This window comes from Oncorhynchus mykiss, chromosome 11 (assembly GCF_013265735.2).
Source record: "Oncorhynchus mykiss isolate Arlee chromosome 11, USDA_OmykA_1.1, whole genome shotgun sequence".
NCBI lineage: Eukaryota > Metazoa > Chordata > Actinopteri > Salmoniformes > Salmonidae > Oncorhynchus > Oncorhynchus mykiss.
Window position 1 is genome coordinate 58362701 of NC_048575.1, and position 18621 is coordinate 58381321.

At 41.8% G+C, this 18621-nt stretch overlaps 1 protein-coding gene across 2 annotated transcripts; it reads left to right on the forward strand.

Moving 5' to 3' along the window:
• The first annotated feature begins 304 nt into the window (after positions 1–304).
• LOC110536052 (VPS33A core subunit of CORVET and HOPS complexes) lies at positions 305–16003 on the forward strand. Of its 2 annotated transcripts, XM_036935892.1 has the most exons (13): positions 305–461; positions 699–764; positions 926–1053; positions 7620–7806; positions 7940–8056; positions 11107–11281; positions 11455–11651; positions 12486–12612; positions 12867–12934; positions 13096–13233; positions 13351–13488; positions 14049–14217; positions 15066–16003. In XM_036935892.1, exons 1-13 carry the CDS (start codon positions 360–362, stop codon positions 15251–15253), a joined length of 1800 nt encoding a protein of 599 aa, XP_036791787.1. In that variant the 5' UTR covers positions 305–359; the 3' UTR covers positions 15254–16003. The 2 variants fall into 2 exon arrangements, with proteins under 2 accessions (XP_036791787.1, XP_036791788.1); XM_036935893.1 differs by lacking the exons at positions 305–461; positions 699–764 and having other exon boundaries at positions 926–1072; positions 15066–15725.
• The last annotated feature ends 2618 nt before the right edge of the window (positions 16004–18621 follow it).

An 18621-nucleotide genomic window follows, 5' to 3' on the forward strand; every position in this document is an offset into this window, starting at 1 on the left:
GAAGTTTCTGCCCCCCATGAAAAGGTCACATTCTATGTCTGTGTTTTATAGGCTTCATCAAACTTGCCCTGGTCATCTACAAAACGTGTTGCCAGAGGCATATCGTTAATACTATTGCCACACGTTGTCCTCGATTTTTTGTCTTTAATTTATTTATTCATTTTAAATGGACCGCCCATCTCTAAATGCCTTTCTCGGCATCTGACTTCACAGTTCCGGGATAACTGGGGTGTTCATTGTGGAGATATAGCGCCATCTTTTGGACAGAATATTTATTATAGCTCAAAGAAGTTCGCTGTTGGGTCACATGATGCACACCCGCTGGCAGTCACCTGATACTCCCTACTGTCAGAGTAAAAATGTCTGCGCACTTATCCAATGGAAGAGTAAATTTAAACATTTTGAGGGAAGCAGCGCGGAAGGAGCTCCGTGAGTTTTTGGACAAATGTGCAGGAAGCAAGGTAAAACGCCTGGATTAAAGCGTTTAAAAATTACAAACCCTTTTATCTTGTTTTAATCCGAAATGTCTGTTCAACACTAGCTAGCATTCTAGGCTATCATCCACATAAACACTAATTGGGTTGTTGTGGTACATAGTCATCCACATAGTAGCTAAATAGATGCAGTTGATTTAAGTTTAAACTTTAGAACTCGTAGTATTTATGTGTCTAAAATGTATTGTTGTTGACTGTCCTTAGGCTATTGTGTGGGATGAATACCTGACTGGACCCTTTGGATTGATAGCACAATATTCCTTGCTGAAGGTAAGACTGACTCAAATGTGTACTTCAGTGTGTAGACTTTTTTATAAGCGAGTCTGACAGAATGGCTACAATGAATTGTTGTGTTTTCAAAGGCGCACATTACAGCAATAGCAATATGTCAAGCTGGTTGTTGACAGATCTGTCTTCTTTATATCTTCCAGGAACATGAGGTGGAGAAGATGTTCACCCTCAAAGGGGGGCGTCTTCCTGCTGCTGATGTGAAAAATATAATCTTCTTTGTTCGTCCCAGACTGGAACTGATGGATATTATAGCTGAGAATGTCATCAGGTCAGCATCCCAGGGGGAGGTGAGGGAGTAGCACAAACTGGGGTCTCTACAGAATGTGTCCATCAGTATGCGGTCGTTGGTGGTTAACAGGGTTGACTTCTTGGCGTTCATGTGTATTGTGATGAATATGAGGGATCAGGTTAAGAAAAAGTCTGCACGCATAGATGTGGTGGTATGCGCAGCCAAAGATTTCCTGGGAATTACAGAAGCAAACTATTTAGTATGGTTTTTGCAATCCATCAATTTACCGCTAGAAGCTTAATCGCTAATGGGCAGGAGTTTAAAAAGTTTGTAGATGACATGGAGGTAGTACCAGATGTAGTGTGTATACAAGAGGCATGGCTCAAACCTCAACTGGAGTTTGTGAATCCGGGACTCAGTTTGGTATAGTGTGATAGAGTGGAGGTGTCAAGGAGGGGTTGTGCTATGTTCGTTAAAGAGGGGATGACATACAGAGTATTGGAGATAGAAATATGTAGGAAAATAAGTAACAATTGTAATAGCTAATTTCTATAACCCTGCAAAGCTCTTATGCTAGCACAGTTGAAGTCGGAAGTTTATATACACTTAGGTTGGAGTCATTAAACTCGTTTTTCAAACCCTCCACAAATTTCTTGTTAACAATCTATAGTTTTGGCAAGTCGGTTAGGACATCTACTTTGTGGATGACACAAGTAATTTTTCCAACAATTGTTTACAGACAGATTATTTCACTTATAATTTACTGTATCACAATTCCAGTGGGTCAGAAGTCTACATACACTGAGTTGACTGTGCCTTTAAACAGCTTGGAAAATCCCGAAAATTATGTCATAGGCTAATTGACATCATTTGAGTCAATTGGAGGTGTACCTGTGGATGTATTTCAAGGCCTACCTTCAAACTCAGTGCCTCTTTGCTTGACATGGGAAAATCAAAAGAAATCAGCCAAGATCTCAGAAAAAAATGGTAGACCTCCACAAGTCTGGTTCATCCTTGGGAGCAATTTCCAAATGCCTGAAGGTACCACGTTCATCTGTACAAACAATAGTACACAAGTATAAACACCATGGGACCACCCAGCCTTCATACCGCTAAGGAAGGAGACGCGTTCTGTCTCCTAGAGATGAACGTACTTTGGTGCGAAAAGTGCAAATCAATCCCAAAACAACAGCTAAGGACCTTGTGAAGATGCTGGAGGAAACAGGTACAAAAGTATCTATAGCCACAGTAAAACGAGTCCTATATCGACATAACCTGAAAGGCTGCTCAGCAGGAAAGAAGCCACTTCTCCAAAACCGCCATAAAAAAAGCTAGACTATGGTTTGAAACTGCACATGGAGACAAAGATTGTACTTTCTGGAGAAATGTCCTCTGGTCTGATGAAAAAAAAATTGAACTGTTTGGCCATAATGACCATTGTTATGTTTGGAGGAAAATGGGGGAGGCTTGCAAGCCAAAGTACACCATCCCAACAGCGAAGCACGGGGGTGGCAGCATCATGTTGTGTGGGTGCTTTGCTGCAGGAGGGACTGGTGCACTTCACAAAATAGATGGCATCATGAGGTGGGAAAATTGTGGATATATTGAAGCAACATCTCAGGACATCACTCAGGAAGTTAAAGCTTGGTCACAAATGGGTCTTCCAAATGGACAATAACCCCAAGCATAGTTCCCAAGTTGTGGCAAAATGGCTTAAGGACAACAAATTGAAGGTATTGGAGTGGCCATCACAAAGCCTTGACCTCAATCCTATTGAGAATTTGTGGGCAGAACAGAAAAAGCATGTGCGAGCAAGGATACCTACAAACCTGACTTACACCAGCTCTGTCAGGAGGAATGGGCCAAAATTAACCCAACTTATTGTGGAAGGCTACCCGACATGTTTGACCCAAGTTAAACAATTTAAAGGCAATGCTACACTCAATTAGTATTTGGTATGTAAACTTCTGACCCACTGGGAATGTGATGAAAGAAATAAAAGCTGAAATAAATAATTCTCTCTACTATTATTCTGACATTTCACATTCTTAAAATAAAGTGGTGATCCTAACTGACCTAAAGATATTAGTAATTGTGAAAAACTGAGTTTTTAAATGTATTTGGCTAAGGAGTATGTAAACTCCCGACTTCAAGTGTAGAAGGGATTGATAGGACGTGTAGGGATAGGAAGGTAATATGGTGTGGTATTTTTAATGCCCATAAAGAAATATGGGGAAGTACGCATTAAGATAACAATGGGAGTATAGTCGAAGAATTTATGATTAGTGTGTGTTAATGATGGAAGGGGAATGAGAATCAATGTGGCGAGGAGTACAGAGTCATCCTTAGACTAGACATTGGTATGTGTGGCAGGGAGGTGTAAATGGTAAGTGATGAGAGAAACCACAGTAGTGAGTGATCATTTTCCAATTTCGACTTAAGGTCAATATGGGTGTGTGTGTGCGGAGTAGAGGAAATAACATGAGGTGGTGCTTTGAGAAAGCTAACTGGAAGATGTTCAAATACCTGTGTGAGCGGGCAGGACAAAAGTTATCAATGAAGGGGTCTGTGGATGAGTGCAATGGATGAGTGCGATGAGGCAGTAACGTCTGTAATTATATCAGCTGCAAATGAGACCGTTCAGGGGAGGAAGACGGAGGGTGGTGCCATGGTGGGCAGATGAGGGCTCAAAGGTGGTGCAGGAAATGGATATAGCTCTACGGAAGGAATAGATTGACAGGAAGGAATCTCATGGAGAATCAAAGGAAGAGTGCGACGGCCAGAAGAACAATTTAAGACAGCGAAAAGGGAGGCATGGCGGGAATTTTGCTCCACTATTGGTAGAGTGACCCCAAAAAATATGATGGGGAAGGGTAAAAATGCTGCAATTCCAGTGTTGGTAGAAGGAAACGTCACAGCTGTGTCAAGGAAAGAAAAGGCAAATGTCATAGGTCTTGCATTTGCAGTGGTTCATAGATGTGAGCACCTGTGTGATGAGCGTAAGAGGGAGGGAAGCTAAAGGAGCATAGAGATGTTTTAAAGAAAAAAGGCGAGTCAGGAGAAGCTATGGATGCAGAGTTTTCTATGTTTGGGATGACAATGGCGTTGGAGGGCTGCGGGCGGACTGCTCCTGGAGAAGATAGGATGTGTTATGTGATGTTTCAGCATGCACCGGACAGTGTGTTGGAAGCAGTGTTAGGGTTGTTTAATAAGATGTGTAGGACTGCAGTGATACCTGCTGGGTGGAGACGTGCGGTGTTGTTGCCGTTCGTAAAACTATGTAAAGATCCCGGCAGTTATAGGCCTATCGTGCTGACATCCAACATATGTAAGTTGATGGGAAAAGATGATAGTGAGTAGGATGATGTATTTCTTGGAAGTTAGGGGTTTGATGAGTGTAGCACAGAGTAGAGGTTCAGGAGAGGGAGGTCTGCCATGGATGCCCTGGTGACATTTAGTACAGAGATAGCTAAGGCCCTGACAATAAGAGGTGATGCGTGTTGTGTATTTTGACATTGAGAAAGCTTACGATACCATGTGGAGGGAAGGGTTGTTGATCAAGTTGAGTGCATTGGGGGACGTCTGTATAACTGGATCATGGACTTCCTGTTCGTTCGAGTTATACGGGTGAGGTTGGGGTCAGAATTGTCAATGTGGTTTGAAGTGGACAATGGTACTCCTCAGGGAAGTGTGGTTAGTCTGGTGTTGTTCACCCTGATGATAGATGACAAAACACTGGAATGGTAGATGTGCAGAAGATGAATGTGCAAGTAGAGATACTGGGGTGCAAAGCAGCAAGATAAATAAATAAATACAGTATGGGGATGAGGTAGTTGGATGGGCTGTTTACAGATGGGCTATGTACAGGTGCAGTGATCTGTGAGCTGCTCTGACAGCTGGTGCTTAAAGCTAGTGAGGGAGATATGACTCTCCAGCTTCAGTGATTTTTGCAGTTCGTACCAGTCATTGGCAGCAGAGAACTGGAATAAAAGGTGGCCAAAGCAGGAATTGGCTTTGGGGGTGACCAGTGAGATATACCTGCTGGAGCGCGAGCTACGAATGGGTGCTGCTATGGTGACCAGTGAGCTGAGATAAGACGGGGCTTTACCTAGCAGAGACTTGTAGATGACCTGGAGCCAGTGGGTTTGGCGACGAGTATGAAGCGAGGGCCAGCCAACGAGGGCGTACAGGTCGCAGTTGTGGGTAGTATATGGGGCTTTGGTGACAAAACGGGTGGCACTGTGATAGACTGCATCCAATTTGTTGAGTAGAGTGTTGGAGGCTATTTTATAAATGACATCATCGAGGATCGGTAGGATAGTCAGTTTAACAAGGGTATGTTTGGCAGCATGAGTGAAGGATGCTTTGTTGTGAAATAGGAAGCCCATTCTAGATTTAATTTTGCTTAATGTGAGTCTGGAAGGAGAGTTTACAGTCTAACCAGACACCTAGGTATTTGTAGTTATCCACATATTCTAAGTCGGAGCCGTACAGAGTAGTGATGCTGGACGGGCGGGCAGGTACAGGCAGTGATCAGTTGAAGAGCATGCATTTAGATGTGGGACAGGGAGTGAGTGCATGGCCTGGTATGCTGATGATGGGGGAACAGAGGTGGGAATGTAAAATTTGTGATGAGGAAGATGCAAGAAGGTGTGGAAGATTGGTCTCTTAACATGGGGGTTTAGGATGTCTGTGGCCAAGTCCTGCTTTATGGTGTTTTCTAGGAAGAAGGTTAAAGATGTTAGGCTGCAAATATACAGATATAAGTAGGGCGTCAGAGTTTAATTATTTAGTTATGTGGTTTAGTGAGAGGCTTACTTAGAAGAGACATATTGGGCATATTGAAATTAAGTGTAGGAAGGTGCTGAACCTCATGAGGGCAGTGGCAGGATGTGTTTGGGGGTTGGATGGACAAACACTGTTGTATACAGTACCAATCAAAAGTTTGGACACACCTACTCATTCAATGGTTTTTATTTTTTACTAATTTTTACTAACCCTAACCCTAACCCTACATTGTAGAATACTAGTGAAGACATCAAAACTATGAAATAACACATATGGAATCATGTAGCAACCAAAAAAGTGTTAAACAAATACAAATATATTTTAAATTTTAGATTCTTCAAAGTAGCCACCATTTGCCTTGATGACAGCATTGCACACTCTTGGCATTCTCTCAACCAACGTCACCTGGAATACTTTTCCAACAGTCTTGAGTGAGTTCCCACATATGCTGAGCACTTGTTGGCTGCTTTTCCTTCACTCTGTGGTCCAACTCAACCCAAACCATCTCAATTGGGTTGAGTGTGGATGATTGTGGAAGCCAGGTCATCTGATGCAGCACTCCATCACTGCTTCTTGGTCAAATAGCCCTTACACAGCCTGGAGGTGTGTTAGGTCATTGTCCAGTTGAAAAACAAATGATAGTCCCACTAAGCACAAACCAGATGGGATGGTATATTTCACTGCAGAATGCTTTGGTAGCCATGCTGGTTAAGTGTGCCTTGAATTCTAAATAAATCACAGACAGTGTAACCAGCAAAGCACTCCCACACATCACACCACCTCCTCCATACTTCACGGTGGTAACCACACATGCAGAGATCATCCGTTCACCTACTCTGCGTCTCACAAAGACATGGCGGTTGGAACCAAAAATCTCCCATTTGGACTCATCAGACCAAAGGTCAGATTTCCACCGGTCTAATGACCATTGCTCATGTTCCTTGGCCAAAGCAAATCTCTTCTTCTTATTTGTGTCCTTTAGTAGTGGTTTATTTGCAGCAATTCGACTATGAAGGCCTGATTCACGCAGTCTCCTCTGAATAGTTGATGTTGAGATGTGTTTTGACTGGTACTGTAGATAGGGATAGATTGTGTGAAAGGGTTAGGGAGGCTAGACCGGGTTGGGAAATGGGTGGTGTATTGGGGGGAGGGAAGTGGTGTCTAGGGCGCTATTTCACTTTCTTGAAGGAACAGGACTAATGAAGAGGATTTAATGTAGATAAGCCGTAACTGGCCTCACACTCCAGTACAGTAGGTGGCGGTGTTGGATGTGATCCGCCAAACCAATCCCAAAGAAGGACAAGAAGAAAAAGGTCAACATCACATTATCTCACTCTTTCTAATAGACGTATTTGGGTATTTTTGAAGCCTTTGTTCATGTTTATTCGGGCCTGCATACTACACAACGAGGATGAGGAAGTGATTTTCTGTTTCTCAAAAACATGACATTTTACGTCAAAAATAGAGATTTGGTTGTAAAAAAATATAAAAATAAAAATAAATCATAATTTAATACCATCTTTGATTTGGGTAAGTGGGGGATAGCGGTAAGGTGAATGTGGTCTAGCTGGTAGGTCGCCAGGACTGCAGTACATTGAACTGCATTGCCCCCTAGCGTTCCAACGTGGCGTCATTTTCTGATGTAATTTTATTTATTTATTTAAACCATAAGAACATTTTTACATTTGTCACATGCCTATGTTAAACACCGTCCTTGTTTTTGGAGTAATGCTGCAGCCAGTATTGCATGTGGGTGTGGATGGGTTTTGCTTTCCCCCTTATAGTGCATCTCTTGTATTCAATGTGTTTTCTTGCAGTGAGGATAAGATGCATTCCCCACGTGACTTCCACATCCTGTTTGTGCCCCGGCGGAGCATGCTCTGTGAGCAGCGGCTGAAGGAGCAGGGGGTCCTGGGCTCGTTCATCAACATAGATGAGTACATCCTAGACCTCATCCCTTATGATGGAGACTTGCTCTCCATGGAGTCTGAGGGGGCCTTCAGGGTAGGTTAGGACAGGGACATGCACAAAGACACTACACATGTCCCAGTGTATGTATAGGCCCAGTAAGGCTCAGGTACAAAGCTATCATTTGTATTGTAATGGGGTAATAACCCGTGTGCCCTGGCTCTTTTAGGAATGCTATCTAGAAAGTGACCAGACAAGTCTTTACCACACCGCCAAGGGCCTTATGACCCTCCAGGCTCTGTATGGGACCATCCCCCAGATATTTGGGAAAGGGGAGTGTGCACGGGTGAGTATTGGGAACGACTTGGGACTTCATTAGGTTTAGAATTCCATATTGGAGCCAGTGTTGGTATTAGTTATTTGGGAAAGTAATATATTATATTTTACTCGTTACATTTAACAAAAGTAAAGCGTTACTCTACAATATTCATTTGTGTGGAAAGTAATGTGATATATTACTTTGCATTACTTTCATGAAAACTCTGTTTGACTATCGGAGGGAGCAAGGCGAGCCGCACGCGCTCTACCAAAGATAGGCTACTTAGTAAAGGTTTCCAGACACTCTACCAAAGATAATCTACACGTGTGCATGCTCATGGGTGGAGTCAGAGCAACGCGCACCTTCTGTAACATGATACCCTCGCTGGTCCATGTGTTTTTAGACTCCCTAATAGTAACATACACAAGGGTGTGATAGCATAGATTTTCTTGTTGTCTTCCATTTGTCATTAAAGCAAAGACGATTCACGTGTGAAACTTCATCACCACAGTTAACTAATTTCAATGAAAACCAACTGCATATTTGTGAGCTACATGTAATGAAAGTTTAGGTTTGTTATAAATTACCTCATTTTGTGACTACCAGTTGGCTATAAGCTACTCCAATAGCAGCTTGCTAGCTAGCTAAAAAGACAGCAAGCTAGCCTTTTAGCTTCCTATATCTCCACCATGTGAAATAATCAGATTTATAATGAAAGAATATGCCCTGTCAAGTATTCTTATACCTGCTAGTGTAACCTACATTATCCCAGTTTAATATGCTGCTTGAATATATTACTTCCCATATCAGCTAAAAATAGAATGCCATCATTTCTGCTCATGGAGAAAAATGAAGGACAGGGCTTGGGGCTGTTTTTAGGTAGTCAATCAGGTAGTTATTACTTCTTAACAAAATACATTTGTGGGGGATTCTAATAAGGCTACAATGTTGATTGGTTTATTGTTTGAAGAGTCACTGAGATTATATTTGGTTATCAATGCAAAATAGACCACTTATTTAATGCCAAGCTAAACTAAGACCGTAATCTTGAAGTTGAAGGGATTTTGAAGTTGATTAGCTTCCCACATCGCCATGTGAAATAATCAGATGTATAATGAAATATACCCTGACAAATATTCTTATACTTGCCGGTACCTACAACATTATCCTAATTTGATATGCTGCTTCAATGTATTAACTCTCATATCAGCTAAAAATAGAATGTCATGACTTTTAGTCATGGAGAAAAACAAGCTATCTGTTTTTGCGTTTCAAAATATCCTAGAATAATGACTTCTAAACAAAAACATTTTTGAGGGATTCTATTAAGGCTACAATGTTGTTGGTTTACTGTTTGAACAGTCACTGATATTTGATTTTCAATGCAAAATAGGCTGCTTATTTAATGCCAAGCTAAACCAAGATAGTAAAGTGATTTTGAAGTTGATTATTTCACATGGCGATGTGGGAAGCTAATCAGATTTATAAATAAATAATATACCCTGGCAAATGTTTGTGCTTGCCGATGTAACCTACAATGTTATCCCAGTTAATATGCTGCCTGAATGTACAGTACAGTTCATATACACCTTAGCCAAATACATTTAAACTCAGTTTTTCACAATTCCTGACATTTAATCCTAGTAAAAGTTCCCTGTCTTAAGTCAGTTAGGATCACCACTTTATTTTAAGAATGTGAAATGTCAGAATAATAGTAGGGAGAATAATTTATTTCAGCTTTTATTTCTTTCATCACATTCCCAGTGGGTCAGAAGTTTACATACACTCAATTAGTATTTGGTAGCATTGACTTTAAATTGTTTAACTTGGGTCAAACGTTTCGGGTAGCCTTCCACAAGCTTCAACAATAAGTTGGGTGAATTTTGGCCCATTCCTCCTGACAGAGCTGGTGTAACGGAGTCAGGTTTGTAGGCCTCCTTGCTTGCACACGCTTTTTCAGTTCTGCCCACAAATGTTCTATAGGGTTGAGGTCAGGGCTTTGTGATGGCCACTCCAATACCTTGACTTTGTTGTCCTTAAGCCATTTTGCCACAACTTTGGAAATATGCTTGGGGTCATTGTCCATTTGGAAGACCCATTTGTGACCAAGCTTTGACTTCCTGAGTGATGTCTTGAGATGTTTCTTCAATATATCCACATCATTTTCCGTCCTCATGATGCCATCTATTTTGTGAAGTGCACCAGTCCCTCCTGCACTAAAGTACCCCCACAACATGATGCTGCCACCCCCGTGCTTCACGGTTGGGATGGTATTCTTAGACTTGCAAACCTCCCCCATTTTCCTTCAAACATAACGATGATCATTATGGCCAAACAGTTCTATTTTTGTTTCATCACACCAGAGGACATTTCTCCAAAAATTACAATCTTTGTCCCCATCTGCAGTTGCAAACCGTAGTCTGGCTTTTTATGGCGATTTTGGAGGAGTGGCTTCTTCCTTGCTGAGCGGCCTTTCAGGTTATGTCGATATAGGACTCGTTTTACTGTGGATATAGATACTTTTGTACCTATTTTCTCCAGCATCTTCACAAGGTCCTTTGCTGTTGTTCTGGGACTGATTTGCACTTTTCGCAAATCTGTACAGATTTCCTATCTTTTCATTCAAAATCTTTCTCTTAAGCCACAGGTTCTGGTTATAGACCACACATACCCATAGAGATGTATAGAGGGTTTACACTTGTCACTATATGGGAAAGCCCACTATGGGCTTTGCTATCACAGAAGCAATTGATGGCAAATATCAGAGATGTGCCCTCTATGTTTCTATGGCCAGCAGCTGTGATGACATTTCTCCAAGCAGCCTTTCTCGACTTGCTCGAGAACTAAATGAGGAAACAAGTCGAGATCGGATCATGAAAGCACGTGCCCGGTAGAGATATGATTCTGAAAGTAGCGCACGTGTTGTTTGACAAAGTAACTGTAATAATATTACCCAATTTGAAAAAGTAACGTGCTACTTTACTCTGTTACTCATAAAAGTAATCTGATTATGAAGAGTGTAAATTAATGCTTTAATTGTGTTAGAAATTAAACCCTGATTTCTTCTCCATGTGCAGCATGTAGCTAATATGATGCTTAGGATGAAGAGGGAGTTTGCTGGCAGTCAGACTCAGATCCTGCCTGTGTTTGACTCACTGCTGCTGCTGGACCGTAACATAGACCTGCTTACCCCTCTGGCCACACAGCTCACCTATGAGGGCCTCATTGACGAAGTTTATGGAATCACCAACGGTGAGGATGGGCCTCTGTTAATGCACTAAAACACAATGCAAGCTAAATACAGACATATTTAATCACATTGATTGACATAAAGACATCTTGAGGGATCTCTGTTGATTTGTGTATGGGGTTTTGGACCTGTGTGTGCTTGTTTATCTATTCTGTGCTCATGCGTCTGCAAACAGGTTATGCGAAGTTGCCTCCGGAGAAGTTTGCTGCCCAAAAGAAGCAGGGTGAGGTGGGTAAAGACCTGCCCACGGAGCCCAAGAAGATGCAACTCAACTCAGCGGAGGAGCTGTATGCTGAGATACGGGACAAAAACTTCAACGCCATAGGTGCTGCACTGAGCAAGAAGGCCAAGATCATCTCTGCTGCCTTTGAGGTTGGCTTCATCCAAGCACACAGACAGACACTCCTTGTTAACACTCCTGTCTAATTTGATCCAAATCACTTTGTTAATGTTATAAATGTCACTTCACAAACTGGGGATTACAATCTCAGATCAATCCTAATGTCAGACCGCTCAATTACATTAGCTACCGTTTTCTCTTATCATATCAATTTGTGTTCTTATTGATTACCTTCTATGTGCCAGGTAGACTTTTCAGGAGGTGGTTTTCCAATGGCAAAAAGTAAAGCCAACTGACAATTAGTATTATCGATCAAGACATTAAACACACTTTTTACGATAAAGGAGTGGCAGATCAAAGCAACTGTGTTTAGTTCATGTGTAATCTCCCACTGATGATTTGTTATGCATCCCCTACAGACCTACACTTTTGGCATCATAACTGTCACTGGATGCTTTGCATGTGATAATTAGACTGAAGTCCCACACCTGTGGGTGTTTCAGTTTATGTATTTTTACATTTCTGTATTGCCCAGACCTGTTCCCAATCAAAGTTCATTTTCTCTAGTTTGATGAATGAGCATATCAGTGAGAGCATCCGCTGTTCTCTAGGCAACAAACCATTTCTTACTACTGTTATGCCTACATGGCAGCATTCCATACTGTATGTTTAATCTGAAATCATTTCCACATATTTACATTGAGTTTAGTGTCTGTTTAATGTGTAATTGAGAAGTAGATTTTTTGTAATTTCCTAGGGGATTTTAGTAATCCCTCAACCGGCTCTCACATTTCACATCTGTACATAACACTACACAGTCTCTTTTTTCCAGTGTTAATGTTAGTTTGTTGATTTTTGTCTCGCAGGAGCGACATAATGCCAAAACAGTTGGCGAGATAAAGCAGTTTGTGTCCCAGCTGCCCCACATGCAGGCAGCACGGAGCTCGCTGGCCAATCACACCTCCATAGCTGAACTCATTAAGGACATCACCAGTGAGAAGAACAGCCTTTACTCCTTCTCCTTTCATGTCCAACTAACAACTCTCCATTCCTCATCCCTTCCTTCTGTCTTAATCTGTCTTTCTTCCTGCCCTCCACCCTAAAAAACTGATACAATCTGATCTTGGTGACATTTAATGTAGTTGACTTGGTCAAATGTGTGGCATATCGTTTAGAGAAAGACTACTGTTGATACTTGTTGACAGAGGTAAATGGATATTCTCTCTTTCTCTCTCACTCTGATTCAGCCTCAGAGGCCTTCTTTGATAACCTGACAGTGGAGCAGGAGTTTATGACTGGAGTTGACACAGACAAGGTACACAAGGTTTTCAATGCTTTGTAGATTGTAGTGTGGATGAGGTTGGCTCTGATAATATTTGAAGCTTTCCTCACTATAAACAGAATGTTTTTCTTGGTCCCTGTGTGTATGTGTGTGCTCATGTCTAGGCTTGCTGACCCCTTGTTCCCATTGTCCAGGTTAACACATATATTGAGGACTCTATTGCCCAGAAGGATCCTCTGATTAAAATCTTACGGCTGGTCTGTATGCAGTCAGTCTGCAACAATGGCCTCAAGCAGAAGATATTGGACTACTACAAGAGAGAGATCCTGCAGGTGCATTTTTTGCTGATTACATTACAATAAGTCAGTGTTTTAATACTAGTGATGGTCATTTGAAGATGTGATGAGAGCTACTGTGGCAACATGATTGACCTGTGCTGTTTTCACTAGACCTATGGATATGAACACATGCTTACCCTCAACAACCTGGAGAAGACAGGTCTTCTGAAGCCCCAGACAAGCACCAGGAATAACTACCCCACCATCAGGAAGACACTCAAACTTTGGATGGAGGATGCCAACGAACAGGTGAATGAATCTCATGTAGTCTGGGAGGGGGAGGGTAACACTTACACCTGTGTAATAACACTGTTATTATTGAGGTGACAATTTGGTCATTGCTTTGTATTTGCACAATAATGGAGTTGGGTTGTTTTTGTTAAGCAAGTTGAGAAAAAACGCTCAAAGCATTAACCAAATGTAACAACCTTACCAAAACTCACGTGCATACTTTTTTTCTCCAACTGTGAGAGTGGGATTTGTATGTACTCAAACTTTGGATGGAGGATGCCAACGAACAGGTGAATGAATCTCATGTAGTCTGGGAGGGGGAGGGTAACACTTACACCTGTGTAATAACACTGTTATTATTGAGGTGACAATTTGGTCATTGCTTTGTATTTGCACAATAATGGAGTTGGGTTGTTTTTGTTAAGCAAGTTGAGAAAAAACGCTCAAAGCATTAACCAAATGTAACAACCTTACCAAAACTCACGTGCATACTTTTTTTCTCCAACTGTGAGAGTGGGATTTGTATGTAGTATTGTCTGTACTGATACCCAGCTTGTGTATGTGTCATCTTCCTCCAGAACCCCAATGACATCTCCTATGTGTACAGTGGTTATGCTCCTCTCAGCATCCGTCTGACCCAGGTGTTGGCCAGGCCCGGCTGGCGCAGCATCGAGGAAGTTCTGAAGATGCTCCCTGGTCCACACTTTGAGGAGAGACAACAGCTGCCTGCTGGTCTCCATAAGAAACGTAAGGACAGCAGGAGACCAAGGCAGCAGGTTTCTCTCTTGCACAACAAGCTGAGCTATTGAAAGGCTGGGTGAATGATGACCTGTGTGGTAATCTGCTGGCTGTAGATAAGAGCTGGCTTTGTCCCTGCCGTGCCAAATGTCTTCGAGCAGCAGTTGATTTATTGTAGACAGTGAACAAAACTGTACATTACCGTTAAGTGTGGGTCTGTTTGGGTGATTGTTTGTGTACATGTATTTGTGTAGGAAAGAGGAGAGGCAAAGGCACCGTTGACCTTTCAGAGACCAGGGAGTTGAATATCCTCATCTTAAGCGTTATAACTGTGCGTTGCTGACTACAGGGTCAGTTTAGACATCTCATTGACAAGAGGATAATTAATTTGATGAGATGCCTTTTATTTACACCATGCAATGTGTTAATTAGAACTGTGAGTTTGGGTATTAGACAGTTGACTTGTTTTTACATGTCTGCCATATCTTTGTTCTAGAAAGGTGATAATGGAAGACTGACAATAGACGAGCCTGTTGTAGCAGGAAGAGGGCGGAGTTTGTTTGAGAGAATAGTGTGTGGGTGGGGACATGGGTGGATGGGGGTTGACTCGAGGCGCTGTCTCTTACTTTCTTTGTGTGTTTACATGTTTAATATCAGTTTGAGGTTAAAGTAACCTCACTTCAAAACAAACAATCGGCTAAGTAATAATATTAATAATTTGGTGGGTGCTTATATTTGTGTGTGTGAAATTTTTAAAAAGTGCATATCCCAACTCCCCTTGAGTCCCCCTTGGAGAGTGGTGCACCCTGTGAACTTCACCCTGTTTGACTGTTTTCTCTCCCCACTCTGTCCCACAGGCCAGCAGGGGGAGAACAGGACCACCCTGGTGTTCTTTCTGGGAGGGGTGACTTACGCAGAAGTTGCTGCCCTGCGCTTCCTGTCTCAGATGGAGGATGGTGGCACAGAGTACATCATTGCCACTACCAAGCTCATCAATGGTACCAGCTGGATCAAGTCTCTGATGGACCGCCCGGAGGCCCCCTGAGCCTGCTGCCCGCTCCCTCTGGGAACAGATGCACAACAGACACATCAAACAGTCAGAACAAAAGACCTTGCCGCTTCTTTTTAATGTCCATATTCCAGCGCCCTGCAGGTGTGTCTGATTGATCTCAGCAACTGTCAGTGTGAGGTGACCAGGAGTCAGCTCCTCGATTCTCCCTGTCCTTTGCCTGCAACTCTAACAGCTTGCTAAATGCACATCTCCATTGCCACCTGCTTTGGTCATTGTATGGAGCTGAGAAGATATCATCTTACTTGTGGCATGATGGAAGGTTTTAAGATCATTGTAAAAAAATATATATATACTGTATTAACATAAAGGCTGAAAGGTAGATGCTTGTATTATTTTTGTGATTTCAACCTATATTTTGTGTTGTACAGTATAGGGGTTTTCTCTCTGCTTGCCATTATTTGTGGGAAAAGTAGTCCTGTAAATAAAATGTGTAATTGACTGCTGATTACTGCTTTTATAACCAGAGTCAATGTCAGGTCTCTAAAAAAAACTGGCCATTTTAACATTTGGCCTTATACTCTACAATGTGGCTAAATGTTTTTCTGGTTTAGAAAACAAAACTAAAAAGTCTGATGTAAAGTTGTACTGCACCTCCATTACACTCCCTATTCCACCTTCGACATGTAGGCTCTAAAAGCCTTGATAACAGTGAATTAGGCCACATGCATTGTTACTTAATGAGTTGTTTATCCTGTAGAAGAAAATAAAGATGGTACCAAAGGATGCAGTCAGGGAGGAGTGGCGTGGAGAGGAAAGGTTGAGAACCCAGTCAGCCGTCAGCAGTCCTGCTATCTCGAGAAGCAATTAGCCCAGTAACAGGCCTACCTATCAGCCGATAATGGCCCTCTGCTGTCTGGAGATCTTACCCCATAAGGGCCCCTGATTTGACAGCGCTGGACGCTGATTGAATTAGGAGGCTATTTGCTCCATGTTCCGGTAGAGGATACGTGCGTTGGAGTTTGGTTTGATCTCCGGTTTGATCGATGGCTTGTCCGTGCCCTGCGCTGTGGACAGCTGGGTCTTGTACTCAGTGGGGGACGGGTATTGACAGCAGTCGGAGATTTTAGTGAACCAACAGTGAGGAACTCACTATATCACATCTCATGAAGATATATTAATGTGACATTGCATTCCTTTTGGTATATTAAATGCTAACAATTACACATGTAATAATATTTTTTTTTATAAAGAGTGGGAAATTAAATGAGCGGTTCTTGCAAGCACCAGAGGATTTTCAGAGCCTATTATTGTCTATTTGGCAAGGTTTCGCTTCGGAGAAGCGGGTGTAGGACGTGGCTTAATTTTCCATTAGGAAAACCCCATGGGTCTCAGGACTCTTGTAATCAATGTAATTGTTGCTGGCCCCTCCTTTGCCATTAGGACTTGTGGCAACGGACATCACCTTGTATTCCTGGCAGCACATTGAAACCCGTGTACAGAGAGTATATTCAACAAAATAATTTTAAAAGAGATTGAAAATCCTTCATATAAACCGACAAGGTAAGTAACCAATTTAAGCAGTTTATAAATATTGAAACGTTGTAACGTTATAGGCCCTATGCCCAGTGAGTAGGTTACGTATCCACCATGCGCTTAAGAGCTTTCAGATACTCGAAAAATAGCATGAAATCATATAACATCAACAGTAACAGTAGGCTATAGTTAAACCATTTTAATAATTTTTACTGCAGGTTATCAAAGCGAAAGATATCTTTGGAGTTGCGAAAGTGGGGCATGGCCGTTTTTGTGCAACTAATGTGAAATATCTCGTCTGGAAAAATATATTTTATTGATACTATTTTGTTATAGGCTATTACATTATTTAGCTTGAAGGTACACAAGGTACATGTCAACATGTATATGATAGATATATGTAAGGGAATTTACTTCCTTTACATACTTTAAAGTAAATACATTTGAACATAATTTCTGTCGATAAAGTTGCTTACCTGTCTGAGTGTGTGGACCAGCACTTCAATGTTTACAAACAACAGCTTCTTCCTAATCTCGTTATTGGTTCTAGTTCTCGGGTGTTGAAGCTAAATATAAAAATATTTCTTATCTCTACAAATAATTATTAGGGCTTTTGATAAAGTGACAGCTATATTAGGCATTTCTAATTCTTATGTCTTCAAATATCAATAGGTATATTTCAATAGTTTAATTACCAAATACGATTTACAGACTAGCCTAGATATGCTTGTAATTGTGTCAGAAGTAAATGTTTGACCATTTGCTTAGCGCGAGATCAATGCCAAAAGCATTTGGAGCAATTGACATTAATTATTCATAAACTACAATTATAGGTCGCAATGCCTTTAACTAATGCACTCTTCAGCTGTAAATATATGTTGCTGATATACAGTGCATTCGGAAAGTATTCAGACCCCTTGGCTTTTTCCACATTTTGTTATGTTACAGCAGTATTCTAAAATGGATTAAATTAAATAAAAATCCTCATCAATCTAAAGGATGGTCTGATGGTCTCATTCTCTCATTCTCTGGTCTGATGAAACCAAAATGGAACTCTTTGGCCTGAATGCCAAGCGTCAAGTATGGAGGAAACCTGGCACCATCCCTACGGTGAAACATGGTGGTGGCAGCATCATGCTGTGGGTATGTTTTTCAGCAACAGGGACTGGGAGACTAGTCAGAATCGAGGGAAAGATGAACGGAGCAAAGTACAGAGAGATCTTTGATGAAAACCTGCTCCAGAGCGCTCAGGACCTCAGACTGGGGCGAAGGTTCACCTTTCAACAGAACAACGACCCGAAGCACACAGCCAAGACAACGCAGAAGTGGCTTCGGGACAAGTCTCTGAATGTCCTTGAGTGGCCCAGCCAGAGCCTGGGCCGAACATCTCTGGAGAGACCTGAAAATAGCTGTGCAGCGACACTCCCCATCCAACCTGACAGAGCTTGAGAGGATCTAGAGAGAAGAATAGGAGAAACTCCCCAAATATAGGTGTGCCAAGCTTGTAGCGTCATAACCAAGAAGACTCAAGGCTGTAATCGCTGCCAAAGGTGCTTCAACAAAGTACTGAGTAAAGGGTCTGAATACTTATGTAAATGTGATATTTCAATTTTTTTTGTATACCGCTAAACAAAATCTAAAAACCTGTTTTTGCTTTGTCAGTATGGGGTATTGTGTGTAGATTGATGAGGAGGGGGAAACAATTTAATACATTTTATAATAAGGCTGTAACGTATCAATATGTGGATTAAGTCAAGGGGTCTGAATACTTTCCGAACGCACTGTAGGCTCTACTGTATATATACTCAATTGGGGGGGACAAATTAAAATCCTTCATCTTTTCAGGGCCTGTGATTGCAGAGCAGACA

Excerpts from the sequence above, each read along its gene's own strand:
- LOC110536052 (XM_036935892.1), top strand. The coding sequence starts at position 360 with ATGTCTGCGCACTTATCCAATGGAAGAGTAAATTTAAACATTTTGAGG. Across the intron at positions 11,652-12,485 it reads TCATCTCTGCTGCCTTTGAG|GAGCGACATAATGCCAAAAC; the intron begins GTTGGCTTCATC and ends TTTGTCTCGCAG. Across the intron at positions 14,218-15,065 it reads TGCTGGTCTCCATAAGAAAC|GCCAGCAGGGGGAGAACAGG; the intron begins GTAAGGACAGCA and ends TCTGTCCCACAG.